The following is a 17,362-nucleotide window of genomic DNA, read 5'->3' as shown; positions in this document are numbered from 1 at the left end:
TCCAGGCATCTGAGAACTGTTGCTTTGGTCTGAGTTGGGAATTCCCTGATAACAAAAGACTTATCTTTTGCCGGGCATCTAAACTTAACCTCTCAGGGGAAATAGAAAACTATAAGTGAGGGTTTTCTTCATATTATGTTGTAAATTATGCGTGAAGAGAAGGAAAATGATTTCATGTAAACTCTAATAAAGACCAAATACCTAGACCAAGCCAGGTATTTCAGCTGCAGTTACTTTAGGGGTATTGCTCAGTCTGAGAATTAGATAAAAACTCCCAAAATGGAAAACTGCAGTGAATCCTGGGTGCTTAGAGCTTAGGAAAAATGAACGCTGTCTAAGGCATCTCCTGGCACTGCCCATCACATGGAGGTTGGCACTCAGGTGGTGATGGCAGTCAGATTGGTAGAATTCAGAGTGACTTTCAGATCACCTATTGACCCCGAATCCTGAATTGTGGTGAGGTATCTCCCTGTCGCCTTGCTTTGCATTCACTTCCCTATGTTGTGGAGTTACATCTTCAATATAGTCCATCAATGACAGGTCATGACTTCCATCACACTGGGTACCGTTGCCAGGAAATAAAAAATTGTAGCCGAGGTAGAAACCCCAGAGGAGTCAAACTCAGTCAGTGGAAGAAAAATCTGAGGTTCCCAGGGAGTGAGGGGCTTTGGGGCCACGCGGAACATCATAGCCCATGCTCTGTCTGCTGCTCCCGTGTTCCTCCATCCTTTGCTGATGGTTTCATTTGCGTAGGAAGAGGACCACAGTGGTTCAGAGCAAAGGCTGGGATCATACAGCCTGGATTCTTCCTCCCCTCCCTGCCCACTTACCTGCCAGATAGACAGGCAAGTGATCAGACCTCCCTCCACAGCAGTGTCCTCACTGGAGAGCTGGAGAATTACAGGAGTGCCCCTTCACCTGACTGTCAGGAAGGCTACGTGAGGTTCTTGGAAGACACTTAGGACCTTGCCTGGCACAGGCAAGCCCATTCATGGCTTACTATCTGTGTTACATATCTAACAGTTTAATGCCCAGTAATCAATGTATTATCAAGTTTTCAAGAGCCTGGCATTACTCCCCTTAGTCCAAGATGATAATTGCTCTGCGATGAATATGGAGCAAACCATGGGGATATGAAACTTCTCGTTTCATGTAAGCCCCTTGCCTTCTGGCCCTAATGCAGGTTGCTTGTCTGTCTGAGGAATTTTCCCAAATTCTCACCTGCAAGCATTTCGGGAAGGAAAGCTTATTTTCTCTGTTTTCCCCCCCAGCTCTATGATACAAAAGAAAAGCGAGTGAGAGAAGCATAAAATTCTAACAAGAAATTTGGTATATCATATACATGTATAGAAAATATGCTAACCTATTACATATATATGCTGACATGACATTACCCCTCTTTCTCTAACTTGCTGCCCCTTCGCTCTCCTTTTTCCCTGCCTGCTTCAGTTGAACCCGGGTCAGCTGGTGACAGCTCCCTGCGCCCTACTGTCTTGCAAGGCTGCCCATCTTCCTGCCTCTTCAGGACACACACAGCGATTGCCACAGCTGATGAGCTTTGTAGGCTTTCGCTGTTTTAGCTCTTGTCAGCTAGACATGAAGTGGCTTTGTCAGTGGACCACAGCTAGTGGCAGTCATGGATAGACGAGAGTAAGAGACACACTTCAGAGGGAAACTGAATGTGTTTTTTGGTGGTGCAGAGAAAGTCCATCAGCCAACCTTTCTTTTAGACTCAGCACATACTTGTTTTCTCGTGTTTTTAAAGCATTTCTCATGTTTTCAAGCATTGATAGATTTCAATCCCGGTTGTACATTTTTCTGAGATTTTCCTTTTAATAGTTTGCACCAAGTTAGAAAAGAAGGTTCTTTCTCCCCTCCAGCCTCCCAACCCCCCTGCCAGGGAATGCAGAGCATTCCCAAGTTTACAAGTAGCCTCCTAATGTACTAAAACATGAAATGCATCCTTTAATTGCTTTCAGTTCTTCATAAACAGGATGCAGTTCATCTCAAACCCACATAAGACTCTGGGGACGTGCGCCAGTGTGGACATATACTCACTGGGAGAGGCAGCTTGTGCTTTTGAAACAGAAATCTCTGCCATCATCAGGTCACACATCCCAGTCCGATTCACTCCTTCCACAAGCAGTATACTTATGGATTGATGAATAGAGCGGTGTAAGGCGGTGTGTACTTTTAAAAAGAAGACAGAGAAGACTTGAGCTTCTTTATGGCAGTTAATGCTATGAATCTTAATAATCTGTTGTGAGAAAGTGATCTGATTCCCACCCCCCTTTTCCAACTGGGGATCAATAATAGTAGTCATCAGACCATTACCTCTGAAACTGCCTGACAATCTGACATCAGGGAATTTGGCTCTGCTACTCTGTGGAGCAGTGACCCTTTCCTCAAAGTAGAGGCTTTAGATTAACTCTCTGGTGTGCAGGAGAAGGCATTAAGGGAGAATGGTGGGTTCTTTTCTTCTGTTTGGACTCGCTATTTAGCAGTACTTCTAGGAATTTGCGAGCATGTCATTCCTGACTGTCTCAGGCCTCACATCCTTTTTCAGCTCTCTTTGCTCTCAGGAGCCGCAGCATCTGGGAGTTGTCCTCCCTGGTGCAGAGTCAGTACCCTCAGTTTCCCCAGAGTGATAATAACCCCAGTGGGTGCCAAGTTAATGCTGTGAATTATGGCGGACCACCAATGATGCACAGTCCTTTTAAGATAGCCAGCTCCTTAACAAATCATGCAAAATGAGATGACAAGGTTTGGCTTGTTAAGAGCTCCCGGTGATGAGACCAAGAAGATAACCAGGCAGCCCTAGTGGAAAAAAATTCCTAATTCATTTTCCTCTTGAGCATCAGGCCAGTTTGTTACAGAGACTCCCAGAGACTTGAAGAGACGCAGGGTCCTGCTAGAATTCTGACAGACAACAACTCGGTTTGCCCTAGGTGGGTGCAGCTTGCTGCTAAGACTAATAACAAATTACGTTGTTGACAATAATTTATCATGGTTAACGTATCATTTGTTAAATGCAATAAAAACTAAAGAACCAATTATGACAACCTGGAGTTTCTACCTGCACTACTCTCATTTGAGATAAAACATATTTCAAAAACTGCAAACTATGAGTGAAGCTCTCACCATAGCACTAATACGATTTTGTGAACACACATTTCTTCCTTTTCCAGTTTCCATCTGAAACTCTGATCCCTGATGGAAAAAGAATAACCTGGGACAGTAGGAAGGGTTTTATAATACCACATGCAACCTACAGAGAATTGGGGCTTCTGACCTGCGAGACAACAGTCAATGGACATTTGTACAGGACAAACTATCTCATAATTCAGCATAGTAAGTGATGTTCCAGAAGCATGAACATACGCCGGGATGCTCAAGGGGTTTATCTGCTTAATGAAACATTGATTTTTTTTTTTTTTTAACATGACTTCTTATGCTTGCAGCCAACATAATTACAGACGTCTGGATAAGCACACCAAGCCCAGTCAAACTACTGAGAGGCCATACGCTCACCCTCAACTGCACAGCTACCACCCCGTTGAACACAAGAGTTGAGATGACCTGGAGGTACCCTGGAGAAGTGAGTGACCTCCTTTTCTATTTCTTCTATAGGACAGTATTTAGTTTTCGCAAGTGAGATGCTAAACTGAGTTTTTGAAGTGAGGGAGAAAAAACAGAATATTCTGACGCCTCTGGCAGAGTCAATAAAGGAGCTTTGGGTTTGGTTCGGGTGCTTTTTTCCCTGATGTGTTGTGAGTAAGATCTGCAGAGATATTGTCTTTTGATGTCTGGAGGTTTTGTTTTGAAGTGTATAGGCTGGTATTTCTATTGCATGATTCTGGGTGGAAAGGGGATTGTTTCATCCTTGGAAACGAGTCTCTAGAATTTAGAGTTGAGAAAGAAATTTATCACAACGTGCCAGGCAGGGGCTATCTTTTGTAACAACAACAGCAAAAAGTTGTTGTCCGCGCGTTAATTGAAGAGACCGGCAGACAGGCAGGCACCTGATTGGAGCATGTTTGGGAAAGATAATGCAACCCAGCCACCGAATATTCCGTTTGTTAAGGGACAAAGGAGTGATTCTGTCTGTCAGAAAAATGAAAAGAATGAAGCCTGAGTTGGGTTCCCTTGTTCAAATTAAACATCCTTGCAAACAATCTTTGTTTTAAATGTATATACATGGGGAATCTCTGATAAACTGTTGAGAATCGTCCGACAGTGAGTCCAGCACCATTTCTTACATGTCTGTATGATTTATGGTTCAGATCCCAGGTAAACCATTGGCTACATCATTCAGGTGGCCCAGTCACAAAGTTAGCTTGTGATTAAATTATGTATACATTACATAGTATGTATTAGATGGCGTATGTAGAATTAAGATGAGTGCCTCAGTCCCCAGCCACTGTTTTATTTAATTGAGGTACAACTGAGTTACAATGTTAGTTTAGCTTCAGGTATGCAACATAGTGATACAGAATTTGTATAGATTATGCTCTCTTTACAGTTATTACAAAATACTGGGCTATATTCCCTGTGCTGTGCAATATACATACTTCTTGCTAGGAAAACAGAATAAACTGGCAACAAAAGGTACCACAAAGACCCCATAGGAACATATTAAAGACTCATCAGTCATAAGGTATGTTCTAGAAAATGGTTGAAATAAGATTGCTGCAACTTGTGGCTGTACTGGGTTTGATAGAAACCATATATTCTTAATACACGTAAGAAGGGAAGGAATGTTTATCCTTTTAGTGTTGCTGCTGTAAGAGTCAGAGAAGGCGATGGCACCCCACTCCAGTACTCTTGCCTGGAAAATCCTGTGGACGGAGAAGCCTGGTAGGCTGCAGTCCATGGGGTCGCTAAGAGTCGGACACGACTGAAGCGACTTAGCAGCAGCAGCAGCAGCTGTAAGAGTATGGTGATGCATCTGTTGAATGTCCATAACTTTGAAAGTGGCCCTGTTCAATAGACCTTTCTGTGATGGAAGTGGTCTAGTACATTAACCACTAGCCACATATGCCTAATAGCCTGCGGAATGTGGTTTGTGGGACTAAGGATCTAAGTTGTTAATTCTGTTTCAGTTCAGTTCAGTCCAGTCGCTCAGTCGTGTGCAACTCTTTGTGACCCCATGAATCACAGCATGCCAGGCCTCCCTGTCTATCGCCAACTCCGGAGTTCACTCAAACTCATGTCCACAGAGTCGGTGATGCCATCCAGCCATCTCATTCTCTGTCGTCCCCTTCTCCTCCTGCCCCCCAGCATCAGACTCTGTTTCATTTTGATTTAAATAGCCTGTGGCTGCTGACAAGCCTGTTGTAAAACCCAGAGGCAGTTTTAGGATACCAAGGCAGAAACAATGACGATGTTACCAAATCTGGGAAGAAGAGCAGCAACAAGCACAAAATTTCTGATCCAGAATTATATCTTGCCATTTGGATGTCCTATCTCTTTAGTCTTCTTTTAATCTGGACTAGTCCCTCTAGTCCAGTATTTTTATCTCTTTAGTTGTGTTGATTTTAACGAACCCCTTCCCTCTCTTCCTCTTTTCCTTGAAGTGTGAAGTTACTCAGTCATATCTGACTCTTTGTGACCCCATGGACTGTAGTCCACCAGGCTCCTCTGTCCTTGGGATTTTCCAGGCAAGAATACTGGAGTGGGTTGCCATTTCCTTCTCCAGGGGATCTTCCCAACACAGGGATCGAACCCAAGTTTCTTGCACTGCAGGCAGACTCTTTACCATCTGAGCCACCAGGAAAGCCCTCCCTTCCTTGAAATACAGCAGTTATTTTGTAGAATACCAATTATTTTCGGGTTTTTCTGGTCTTTTTTCTAATTATTAGACTCAGGCCATGCACGTTAGACAGGTATGCCCTAGAAGTGATGTTGTGTCCTTCTCAGTGTCATATCTGGAGTTACATGATTCCATCTTGGTCCCATGGTTAAGGTGGTATTTGCCATATTTCTTCATGGTAAAGTAGGAAAAATCTTTGAGACTATAAAAACATCCCATTTTTAATCATATTTTTACCACCCATTGATGCTGAAGGGAGAAGTAATATCAACATGAATAGAATTGCTGCAGGTCCTCAGTCTGACACGTAGGGACCAGTTCTCTTATTTTTGATGGCAATGGCTGACATCTTCTCTGTGGTTGCTGCTAAGAAGGGAGAAAATTGTTTAACGCGTCTGTGCCAACAGGTAGGTAGAATTTATCCAACATGGCACAGAGGGAGAGCTAAGGTCAAGACCCCGAGACTAGTCTGGCCAACTTCCAGAGTCTTTTTCCATGCCTCCTCAAGGGGACAAACCGAGAGGAGGAAATAACATATTATGTGTTATAAAATGTAATGCTTGAAAAAAAAAGTAAGAAAAAGAAAGGAGGGAACAATGAAAGGAAAAGACACTGTGACCTCATCTTCGCAAAACCAGGAGTGGATCATTGTGGCCAAGGTACAGTGCTGAGCCTGCGGCCTGCAAACATGGGGCCGACCCCACCCCTAGATTGTTGGCTAAAACTTGCCAAGGGCTTTGCAGGTCACCAGACCCATTTCGTGAGGTTTAGCAGAAATTGGCAACCCTTGCTCAAATAGTGAAATAATAAAACATGGATTGTTACACCCTAATAGGTGTAGCCAGGATTCATTATCTTTCTAGAAGGAAGCAAAAAGAAAACCCCAAAAAAACTCACATGGTGATTTATTAGGAGAAAGCCTGCCATGAATCCACATACTGAAGACAGTCATTGCCTGAGTTTTTATCTGATGTCACTGCCTAGAGAACAGGTTACTGTTTAGAGAGGTGCTAGAGGGAAGAATCAGATTTGTACTCGGAAGACCTGAGTTCCCAGGCTACTCTGATCAGTGTTTTGATGCTTTGATTTCTTCATCCGCAAAAAGGCAATAACCCCACCAATCTCACTGGCTTGTTGCGAGGAACTGTTGAGATAGTGTACATTTGAAAGTCCATTTGAAGAACCTGAAGTGCCAAATCGGGGCCACTATGGCACATGTTGGAAACATGTCTAGATAGAGCTGTGGTTCTGAGCATCTTGCTCTGAGTGGGTTTGCCTCTTAGCAGAAAATTACAGATCGTAGGAATCATTTGAGAAATGCTATAACTCTACACGCAAACCATGACTACTTCTCCATCTGTTATACATTTTCTTTCTAGGTAAATAAGAGAGCCTCCATAAGGCAACGCATTGACCAAAGCAATTCCCACTATAATGTATTCTACAGCATCCTTGTTATTGACAAAGTGCAGAACAGAGACCAAGGGCTTTACACTTGTCACGTGAAAAGCGGGCCATCACTCAAGTCTGTTAACACCTCGGTGCATGTATATGGTAAGCAGCCCTTCCCTGCTTTCCAGTCACTGCAGATTTAGCGGGGGGGGGGGGGGGGGGTGCAGTTCTATAAATCATGTAAATTTTCTTTTGGACAGGAGGTAGTCTGTCATGAAAAAATACAACTTTGTCTCCCTTCAGCCCCTGCCCAAGTGCAAATCACATTAAGTGTTCTTTAACTGTAATACTTTTGCACTGATTCAAGTATCTTTCCCTTACAAATTTATTGTGGGTAATAATATTAGAATATATACAGAGTTATTTGTTTAGTGTTGCATTGGGCTTTCCTGGTGGGTCAGGCAGTAAAGAATCTGCCTGCAATTCAGGAGACCCAACTTCAATCCCTGGGTCAGGAAGATCCCCTGGAGAAGGGAATAGCAACCCTTTCCAGTATTCTTGCCTGGAGAATCCCATGGACAGAGGAGCCTGGTGGGCTGCAGTCCATGGGGCTGCAAAGAGCTGGACACAACTAAGCGACTTTCACTTCACTTTACATGAACAAAACAGAAAAATGCAATCAGTTTTACCTTTAACTTCTGGAAGAAATTTCTGAGATCATACTGATTTAGAGAAAAATATGCTGTGATAAATTACTTAGAATTGATGTTCTTTTATCCCTGATTTTATTCTCATGAAATCCTAATATTATTGTTTAATTCCAATAGGCAAATTCTGTCAAGAAAGTACTTTAACCTCTTCAGAAGTCTTAAAAACCTAATTTTATTTCTGCCATTGAAAAAATAACCTTGTAAGGAGCAGAAACTAGAGGACAGTTTTACCAATGCCTTTGATATTCTTTTGACTTGCTCCAGTTGATGTTTTATATCAAGTTAGTTGTTCTAGAGCGAATGGAACAACTTTTTCCCACGGCACTCATATTGGCCAGGTTGATTTTTTTTTAGAAGTATTTTTATATGTCTTTGTTATAATATAGATGTTTAAGGTGTTTCTATTGCCCTGCCCCTGGGCTTTTATGTCCCGGGGACCATTTGATTTTGCAAATATTTCACTTGTTTGGGTACTTCTAAATGGTTTTATTCACTGATCAGTACTTGAGCATGTGTGTTAGTTGCTCAGTTGTGTCTGACTCTTTGCGACCCCATAGACTGTAGCCCACCAGGCTCCTCTGTCCATGGGATTTCCCAGGCAAGAATACTGGAGTGGGTTGCCATTTCTTTCTCCAGAGGATCTTCCCAACTCAGGGATCAAATCCAGGTCTCCCACATGGCAGGCAGATTCTTTTCCATCTGAGCCACCAGAAATTCAGTTCCATTTACTCCCTGGCTGCACCCTCCTTGAATGGGGTTTTGGTTTGGTTTTGTTTACATATAGTCTTTTCTAATGGATTTCTCTCTTCTTTCGAAGACAAGCCATTCATCACTATGAGGCCTCGACAGCAGCAGGTGTTTGAGGCTGTAGCTGGCAAGCGGTCTTACCGGCTCTCCGTGAGAGTGAAGGCGTTCCCCTCTCCAGATGTTGTCTGGTAGGATCACAGTCATGTTCCTTGCAGCTTAAGACATGCTTTGTCAGTAGGAAGATGCAGGAACCTTGAGAGACCTGAATTCCTGAAAAGAAACAATATCCGTTTCCCAGACGACAGTGGAAGAGTAGGGTCTGGGCTGATTTCTAGGCTCGGAGCGGAGTGAGTGGGAAGGGCTGATGGGGAGAACAAATGATGTAACAGGACGGAGCAAGGGTTAGGGTGTTTTGAGTACTCATGGCGATTTAGTCATTCACTCCCTGCGACTAAATTTCTGCCTCTCTAAACCTTCCTATGATGTCAACCGCCTCTGAATGGAGTATGTTGAGCAACGATTAGGAAGCATCTTGAGTATGTAACATGCTCTATTAACCCTGAAGAAGTGGGCCCTTGTGATGAGGATAATAATTCTCTTATAATCGGAAAATAATTCTTTTAGATACAGCTGGGCTGAAAGTTCCAGTCTTGTTTTAAAATTAAACAAACATTAATAGAGACAAGACTGATTTGGTGGCAGGGGTGCACCCATGGCCCTACTTGAACTAATTAAAAGGTTTTCTGGCTGGAAGTTTGCATATTCAGAAATGCTTTAAGCAACTTTTTTTTTTTTAAATGGGAGCCCAACACCTGATGTAAAACAATGTAATCTGTTGATAATCTGCAATCATTTTGTGAAATCATTTGTAAATGCCAGGATCTTTGGCCCAAGCTATTGCATTCCAAACAAAGAGTATAGTACACAACTGATTAGGAAAACAACCCACACAATATAGAATCTCAACCAGAGCTTGTTTTGCTTTCGGTATCAAATGGGTGTAGCATTTTGCTTTTCCTCTACATCGTTAATAGGGCATTAAAGAGAAAATGAGACTTTGTGCTATGTCCCTTGTCATTGCAGTAGAAGACAGGTTTTGTTTCATAATATCTAAAAAGTTTCATAGTAAATTTCCTATGAATGTATGTTATTCCAATAGAAATATACCCTCCACTTTAGGAAGTACCTAGCCCTCTGTTCAACACTGCTAGTTTCTCCAGTAGCTAAGTAGCAAAGACCTAAAACAAACAAACAAAAAATCCAATTTTGAAAGTAACGACCTGTTCATAAGAAATAATTTAAAGTAATACTAAAATGGGATTTATAATCACAGCAAAATGCGTGGTTTAAAATCACGCATTTTGCTGCTTTGGAAATGAGACCTACTGGGAATTAGAATTTGTTTGCATGCCTATGAACCAATGCCATTGCAAACATTACAGCTTTATGCAGAACAGAATAAATTCCTACTTGTTGTTTAGTCGCTCAGTCATATCTGACTGTGACCCCATGGACTGTAGCCCACCAGCTTCCTCTGTCCATGGGATTCCCCAGGCAAGAATACTGGAGTGGGTTGCTATTTCCTTCTCCAGGGGATCTTCCCAATCCAGGGATCAAACCTGCATCTCCTGCACTGACAGGCAGGTTCTTTACCACTGAGCCACCAGGGAAGCCTATGAAAAATGCCCGTTGAAAGAACTGTGCCATTTAATGAAATCACAGAGTTTTACAATTAAGAGATCTTTGAGAAACTTGGAGAAACTGAGAATCAATGACTTAGTCAAGTTCACACCGTACAGTGGCAGAGCCGGGGTGAGCCTTCTAGCCTGACTGTCGGCTCTGTATGTAACTGAGTGATATCTAGGCGTTGAGTCTGTCTCTAAAGTTTAAAAAAATTATTTTTAAGTGTATACCTTTTGTTTGTGAGTTTTGTGCCGTAATCTTTCCCAGAGGAAAGAACCTCGATAATCTTGATTTCACTATAGCTTATGAAAGGGACAACTGGTGTGACCATTTATATAACTAATAAGAACTCCACATGAGGCCACAATGGGAAGGTCTATTTTTGTTTTTATCTGGAGAAGTGATCTAGTTGATCTGACTTACAATGACCCTTGTATTGCGATGGAGCCTCATGGAGAACTCTGAAAAAACATCTCAGATGGAATCAGCCTGTGCTTCTGGGTTAATACTTAAGTCACAGTAGCAAGCAGCATCCATGTGGGTACATTAAATCATCACTTGTCTTTCTTTCCTCAGCTTGCTTCTTCCTCTTCGCCAATCAACAAAGCAGTGTTTCCCAATCTGAAATTCCCCCACTGGGCTTTACTAAGTCAGTGTCTCAATGTTTTAAGTGGCTGTTGAGGAATCCAGGGCTCTAGATGTCTAAACTGGAGCTCACATCCTTACATGGCAATGTTAAACGTGTTGTCTCAGAGGTGGTATGAAATAACTTACTGATCATGCGCTTACCACAGGTTAAAAGATGGGTCACTGGCCACTGAGAAGTCTGCCCGCTATCTGATTCGTGGATATTCATTGATTATCAAAGATGTGATTCCCGAAGATGCAGGGGACTACACAATCTTGCTAGGCATAAAGCAGGCAAATGTGTTCAAAAACTTCACTACCACTCTGATTGTCAATGGTAAGTTCACCATTCAAACTTTCTTTTGGTTCTGGTGGAGGTGAAATTAGTGACCATTTGTGTCAAAAGCCAGTAAATAAAATAGATAATGAATGAGAGCCTGCTGTCTATAATAGGGAACCCTGTTTGGTGCTCTGTGCTGACCTAAATGGGAAGGAAATCCAGAAAAGGGGGGATATATATTTACACATATAGCTGATTCACTTTGCTGTACATTAAAAACTAACACAACATTGTAAAGCAGCTGTACTCTAAAAAAAATTGATTTTTAAAGTCAGTATAACCAAGAAAATAAAAATTTGTTCAATTGTTTTAAAAACCACTATGCCCCATCCCAACTATTTCATGGCTTCTTATCTCCCAGAGCAATGTGATTTTTTTTATCATTGTGATCAGAACGTACATACCATGGAATCAAGTTTTTACACGCTGTCGAAACACATCTATTGCTTTACAGTTGACATTATGACGACAGTTACACAGGTTTGGTTTTCATCCATGTATTTGTCTCCTTAACATCAAAACCAGTGAGAACATGGTCCTTGGTGTTGTGGTCCAGTCATTAAACCAGTTCTCAACCTCTGTCCTGTTCTCTCCTTTCAGTGAAACCCCAGATTTACGAAAAGTCTGTATCATCATTCCCGGATCCGATCTTGTACCCACTGGGCAGCAGACAGATCCTGACCTGCACCATTTATGGAGTCCCTACACCTGTCATCACGTGGTTCTGGCACCCCTGTAACCATAATCACTCCAAAGCAAGGTAGGCACAGTTCATTTCTCAAATAACTTTCGAATGCTCTTCAACATCTGGACTCCAGGGTCTTTCACGGCCACAGATGGGAGTTGGCACTTGGGATATACGGTCCACAGCGGGCAAGGCTTCCCCTGCCCTGGGAAAAGGTAGGCAGTCTACCTACGCTTCTTCCTTACCATGGCTAACCGCGTCATAATTCTAATAGTTCTAGACTAGGAGCTCAGGGACAGAATGAGGGTCCCCCTGTGATCCACTCTTTGGAAGTCGGGTTGGAACTCCCATCTCTTGTTTTCCAACCTGGCACCCCCAGCCTTCGGCTCCGTCACTGCATCAGTTACTGGTCCCCCCATTTAGCACTCCAAAAGCATTGAGCATGACATCAGATCTTCCCACCACTGGTGATCATTGCCTTGCCTAGGCTCTGTGTGTGCTCTTACACTGGTTGGACATGACCTTCCACGTGCTTTCTGCCTCCTAAGAGGTCCATCTTTATCTTCCCAGGCTCATCAGCGGGGTCACCTTCTCCACGAACCTTCCTGACTTTCTCAGACTCTTTTCTCTCTCCTCAGCATGAACAGCCCTTTGCTGATACCACTGTCACATCACAAGGTGTGGGTACATTTGTCTTCCCTGAGCTATAAGCTGATTCAGCATCCTGTCTGAATACACAGATGCTTGGGGTGTATTTGCCCTCTCTTAACCATGCAGTGCTTGCTTCCTGTTGAAGACCAAGCCCTGTTTGCTGTTTTCCATTACTGTTTAGTCTAGAGGATTGATATATGGTAGTTCATGGGAGCGAATTTGAAGGTACACAAATAGAATTGATGGGTGCAGCAGTCAGATAGTAGTGAGACTGCTCAACAATTAGCATTAGGCCAAAATGTTTTCTTTATTGCTTTTTGTCCCACTTGTAGAGTGGTTGGGAGAGTTGCTATTATTTTTTTTTAATTAGCTTGATAAATAAACATGATATAATTCTAGCATAAACAGAAGAGGCTATTTGGTTTTCTAGATACTTCCTGCAATTTCAGCCTGTCTTCATCTCGTGTTTTAATCTTTTAAGGCATATTATCCTGATTGTGAAAGTTCCTGGGTGTGTAATTCCTGAGAAGTGGCTGTTTTCACACATCTGATTTCTCATATGAGTGAATCCTTTGCTAAGAATAGAAATATGAGAACTCACAGATCTGCAGTACCTTCTCTACCACTGTTAATGATTCAACCCCAAAGAAAATGAAATATACTGAGATTTTATTATTTTGCTGATTTGGAAATAGACATCCATATTTATGGACTCTTTAAGACCTTGATGTTTGTGCTAACCTAACTTGCAATTGGGGCTTCGCAGGTAGCTTAGTGGTAAAGAATCCGCTTGCCCATACAGGTGTCTCGGGTTTGATCCCTGGGTCAGGAAGATCTCCTTACCCACTCAGGTATTTTTACCTGGGAAATCCCATGGACAGAGAAGCCTGGTGGGCTACAGTCCATAGAGTTGCAAAGAGTTGGACACAACTTAGCAACTAAACAATAACTACTTGGCAAATGCATTTAGAATAACTAACTTAAGCTTTTAGGTTTGGATAAAGGTACAGAGTTCAATTTTTATAGAATAACATAGCCCTTTAAGAATATTCTTATTGTGATTTGACAACAGCAAATCTAAAATTTCATTTCTATTCAGGATTAGAGCTAATGACTATGTTAGAAAATAAGAATTATGAGTGACAACATAATATTATAAAGTTAAGTTTGAATAATGCTAATAAAATATGGTTTTGGGAATTAGGTCAGCTGAAGTGAAACTTTATAAACATTACCTTTTTTCCCGATTTCTCTATGGTAAGGAGGATCCTTCTCCCACTTTACGAAGTATGCTTGCCAAGGCCTTGAAAGATACCTTATTCCTCTTGGAAATCTCTCAAAGATTGAGAGCAGTACCTTAAATCTTCTGTAAATGTTTGTTGGCCGTCTGACATATTCTCTTAATGCTAAAGGCTTTCTTTTCTTTCTTTCTTCCTATCACAAGACAGATCACAAATGAAAGTTTTCACTCTCGGTGATGATTCACTTACAAATAAATTGTTGCTTGAAATTATCCTTAAGAGTTTCTCATTTCTTAAGTCAGTAGACTGAATAGCTTCTTTGATGCTTGATGGTTGAATCAGTACATTTAATGTAGAGATATTTCATAAAGATACATGGGACCTTTGTATACTAGAGAGCAAATAGAAAAACTTGATTTCACCCTGCAGAGCGATCAAAGCTCACACTGACAGACAAAGCCCTCTTTTACTACTAAAATTTTTCAAGTATGTCTTTATATGAACTACTTTTATATACTTAGATTCACTTGCAGGCAGGAATTTTAGATAGTGACATTTGAATAATGGATGTTCTAGTGCACGGATTGTAAAAATCTTACTTATTCTGGGTTACACAGTACATATTTGCAGAATGTTATCTGTGCATCTTTGTCAAAAGAGATTACGTGATTAATATATACACATTACTCTTGAATATGTAGAATAATTCTTGGTATTTAATTTTTAGGTTCTAGTTAAAGGATATCTCTATCTATGGACCACACCAAAGCATTAGTTTTGAGGTTAGAATGTGTTTAAATAGCTCAAAACTATTCATTGGTTTAAAGTGGCCAACTGGTTAACGAGTCTAGAGATTGAGACTGACTGTATAGTTTCCTGGAGTCCAATAAATATATTTTAAAAAATGATCGGAACTGTTCAAGTAGTTCATCTTTGTGAATTGTAAGAGCCTTAAATCAATTTAACAAAAATTGTATCCTTTAAAAACAATGTGGTAAGCTGCTAAGCTATGTTCAAACTGAATGACATTGTGATTTTTGATTCACGTAGAATTTGTCCTAAGACATTAAAGATAGGGGAAAGGTAGTTACTTTTAAACTCACATACATAATGAGCTGAGTGAAAATACAGTAGAATCTTCCCCGCCTTTTAATTCTCTGTATATCTGGATAGTAAAGTAGTAGAAGACGCAGACTGTTTTGAATTTTTAAAAACATTGTTATTATTGTGTGTGTGTTTAGTCTCTAAGTTGTGTCTGACTCTTTGCAACCCCATGGACTTTAACCCCCAGGCTCCCTGGTCCATGGAATTTTCCAGGAAAGAATACTGGAGTGGTTAGCCATTTCTTTCTCCAGGGGATTTTCCCAACCTAGGGATCGAACACATGGCTCGGGCAACATCTCCTTCATTGCAGGCAGATTTTTCTACTGTAATACCAAATGAGGTGTGTGTGGGATTTCTCTCACCTCCAGCAACTGGCAGAGACTTCTAAATAGATTGTCCTAACTTGCCCCAAGTCAGCCTGAGCATAAACCAGGGAGCACACAGAAGGGTAGTGAGCTTACAGTACTTTCAGATGTGTAGTTTACAGCTTCTGTTCATATGAAATAGGGGTGATTACATACACTTCATAGGGAGTATATAAGGCTCAAATAAGGCAGTGTGTTTGAGAAAGGTACAGAGTGCCATGGGAATCTTGCAAGGTTGTAATTATTGCTTGCATTAGGGTAAATGTCTCTAAGTAAGGCTCCAAATTTTTCAAGGAACTTGGAAAACATTTTTCTCCCTACTGCAAAGCTATTTTCACAACCATGAGAACTTTTACCTAATATTTCTGAGAAACGAGCAGAAAGCCTATAGAAAGTAAAATGTGATTTTGCTGCGCTTTAGAAATAGAAATCTAGTTAGGTCTGGGTTGCAGAATCGAGGAAAACAGAATTTATGATTTTTCAGAAGCAGAGAAGAAGAAGAAGGCAAGATAGATGAGCTAGGCAAAAGTAAGAATGAACACAAGTGTATAACGGGGGAGTTGGGGCCAGCCGCATTCATTGTTTCCCGTCATGGGAGGAAGTGGTTCTGACCTGCGGGCTGGCTGAAGCTGGGGTGGGGAACACTGGGATGTAAGACAGCTGACTCCTGCCAGATTTTTAGAACTTCACCCCCCCACACCCTCCAACCCGGGTTGTGAAGAACTAAGAACTATTAACCCCCCACGAGGTGAGCTGGTTGCAATCTCATGGTCCTTGGTGAGCTCTGTCAGAGTGCTGGTCCGGTCTCATAGAGAAATTGCTCAGATAAGGCCGCCTGCTCCATGGAGGATGCTCTGTAAAGGAACAGTATGGGGCTGCTTGGAAGGGGCCCCTCTTTGGGGAATGGGGAGGATGAATTTAAGGAAGCCAGGAGAAATTGGGGAAGGGCAATCTGGTTCTTTAAGGAGGTTCAAGGTCAGCAGCCTTTAAGGATAGCAGTTTGGGTTTTAGAACAGACATTCTGTAGACCAGAGGCTACTGTAATTCTTCCCTTCTCAGCATCACAAATTATCATTTCCAGGTCATCAACAACACTAATAGATTACAACAGAGTTGCAGCACATCTGTGTCATCATGCTTTGATGGAAAATGTTAGGTATATTGGGTTCTTGTGAAAGTCTCATTTCCTTCACCAGCTATCTGTGACCCATAAAAATCTGTAGAGAGAAATCTGATACACTGTGCTGACATTACCTGTATCTTACAATCCATTGTGCACATGATTAGTATTCAGTCTAAATAGACTTACCACATCTACTGATACTGATTGAGCAAAACAAAGATACATACCTTTTGTGTTTAGAATTTAATGATGTAAAGTCAAACCCACTGGGTGATTGTGCATCCTCTCTCTATATGTACCTGCAGCGTCTCTTTTCCACAGTCTTGGGCATGGAGACCTGGGAATGAAGGAAGTGGGTTCTATTCTTGGCCCTGTCCCTGACTTCTTTGTGACCTTGGCCAGTTATTTAATCTGGGCTCCAGTTTCCCCTTCTGTGAATGGTAACTGCCCTGCTTCCCCTTTCCTATAATACCCAGTGAGTTAACGAGTGAAATGAGACAACCACTTAAAATGACGTTTTCTTCTTTCTGAAGAGCTTGAAATAATTTCCTAGTGGTTGCACACTATTTCCCTTCCACTTCTTACAAATTATAAAGCCATTGGACCTCAGGATTAACTCTGAAGGTCAGGGCCAAATGAACAACAACAAAAAAAAAAAACCTTACGAATGCAGAGCAGTTGTTAAGAAAAGTCTTACATGTAATGGTGTATGCCGTGGTGCCGAATTGACTCAGTAATTATAATGTTGATAATCCCTCATTAAGGAAAAAAATGTAGCAACTCTTCCACTGCTGCTATTTTCCTCTGTCAGTCCTATCCAGCCCGTACAGACCAAGGCATTGTCGTTCTTTGCCCAGTTAGCCCTGAAACCTTGCTTGTTCC

The 17,362-nt window shown here is 41.7% G+C and overlaps 1 protein-coding gene across 1 annotated transcript in view; it reads left to right on the top strand.

The window, feature by feature from the left end:
* Positions 1 to 17,362, top strand: part of FLT1 (fms related receptor tyrosine kinase 1) — a 205,612-nt gene that overhangs the window by 62,413 nt on the left and 125,837 nt on the right. Inside the window, exons 5-10 of the mRNA XM_055426324.2 lie at positions 3,189 to 3,351; positions 3,462 to 3,598; positions 7,192 to 7,366; positions 8,732 to 8,849; positions 11,139 to 11,308; positions 11,912 to 12,071. Of these exons, the coding sequence (XP_055282299.2) occupies positions 3,189 to 3,351; positions 3,462 to 3,598; positions 7,192 to 7,366; positions 8,732 to 8,849; positions 11,139 to 11,308; positions 11,912 to 12,071 (923 nt within the window). The remainder of the gene's footprint in view (positions 1 to 3,188; positions 3,352 to 3,461; positions 3,599 to 7,191; positions 7,367 to 8,731; positions 8,850 to 11,138; positions 11,309 to 11,911; positions 12,072 to 17,362) is intronic.

The sequence above is a fragment of the Moschus berezovskii genome, chromosome 13, assembly GCF_049115385.1.
Source record: "Moschus berezovskii isolate FMDL1 chromosome 13, NW_MosBer_1.0, whole genome shotgun sequence".
Taxonomy (NCBI): domain Eukaryota; kingdom Metazoa; phylum Chordata; class Mammalia; order Artiodactyla; family Moschidae; genus Moschus; species Moschus berezovskii.
This window is presented reverse-complemented; position numbering and strand designations above follow the sequence as displayed.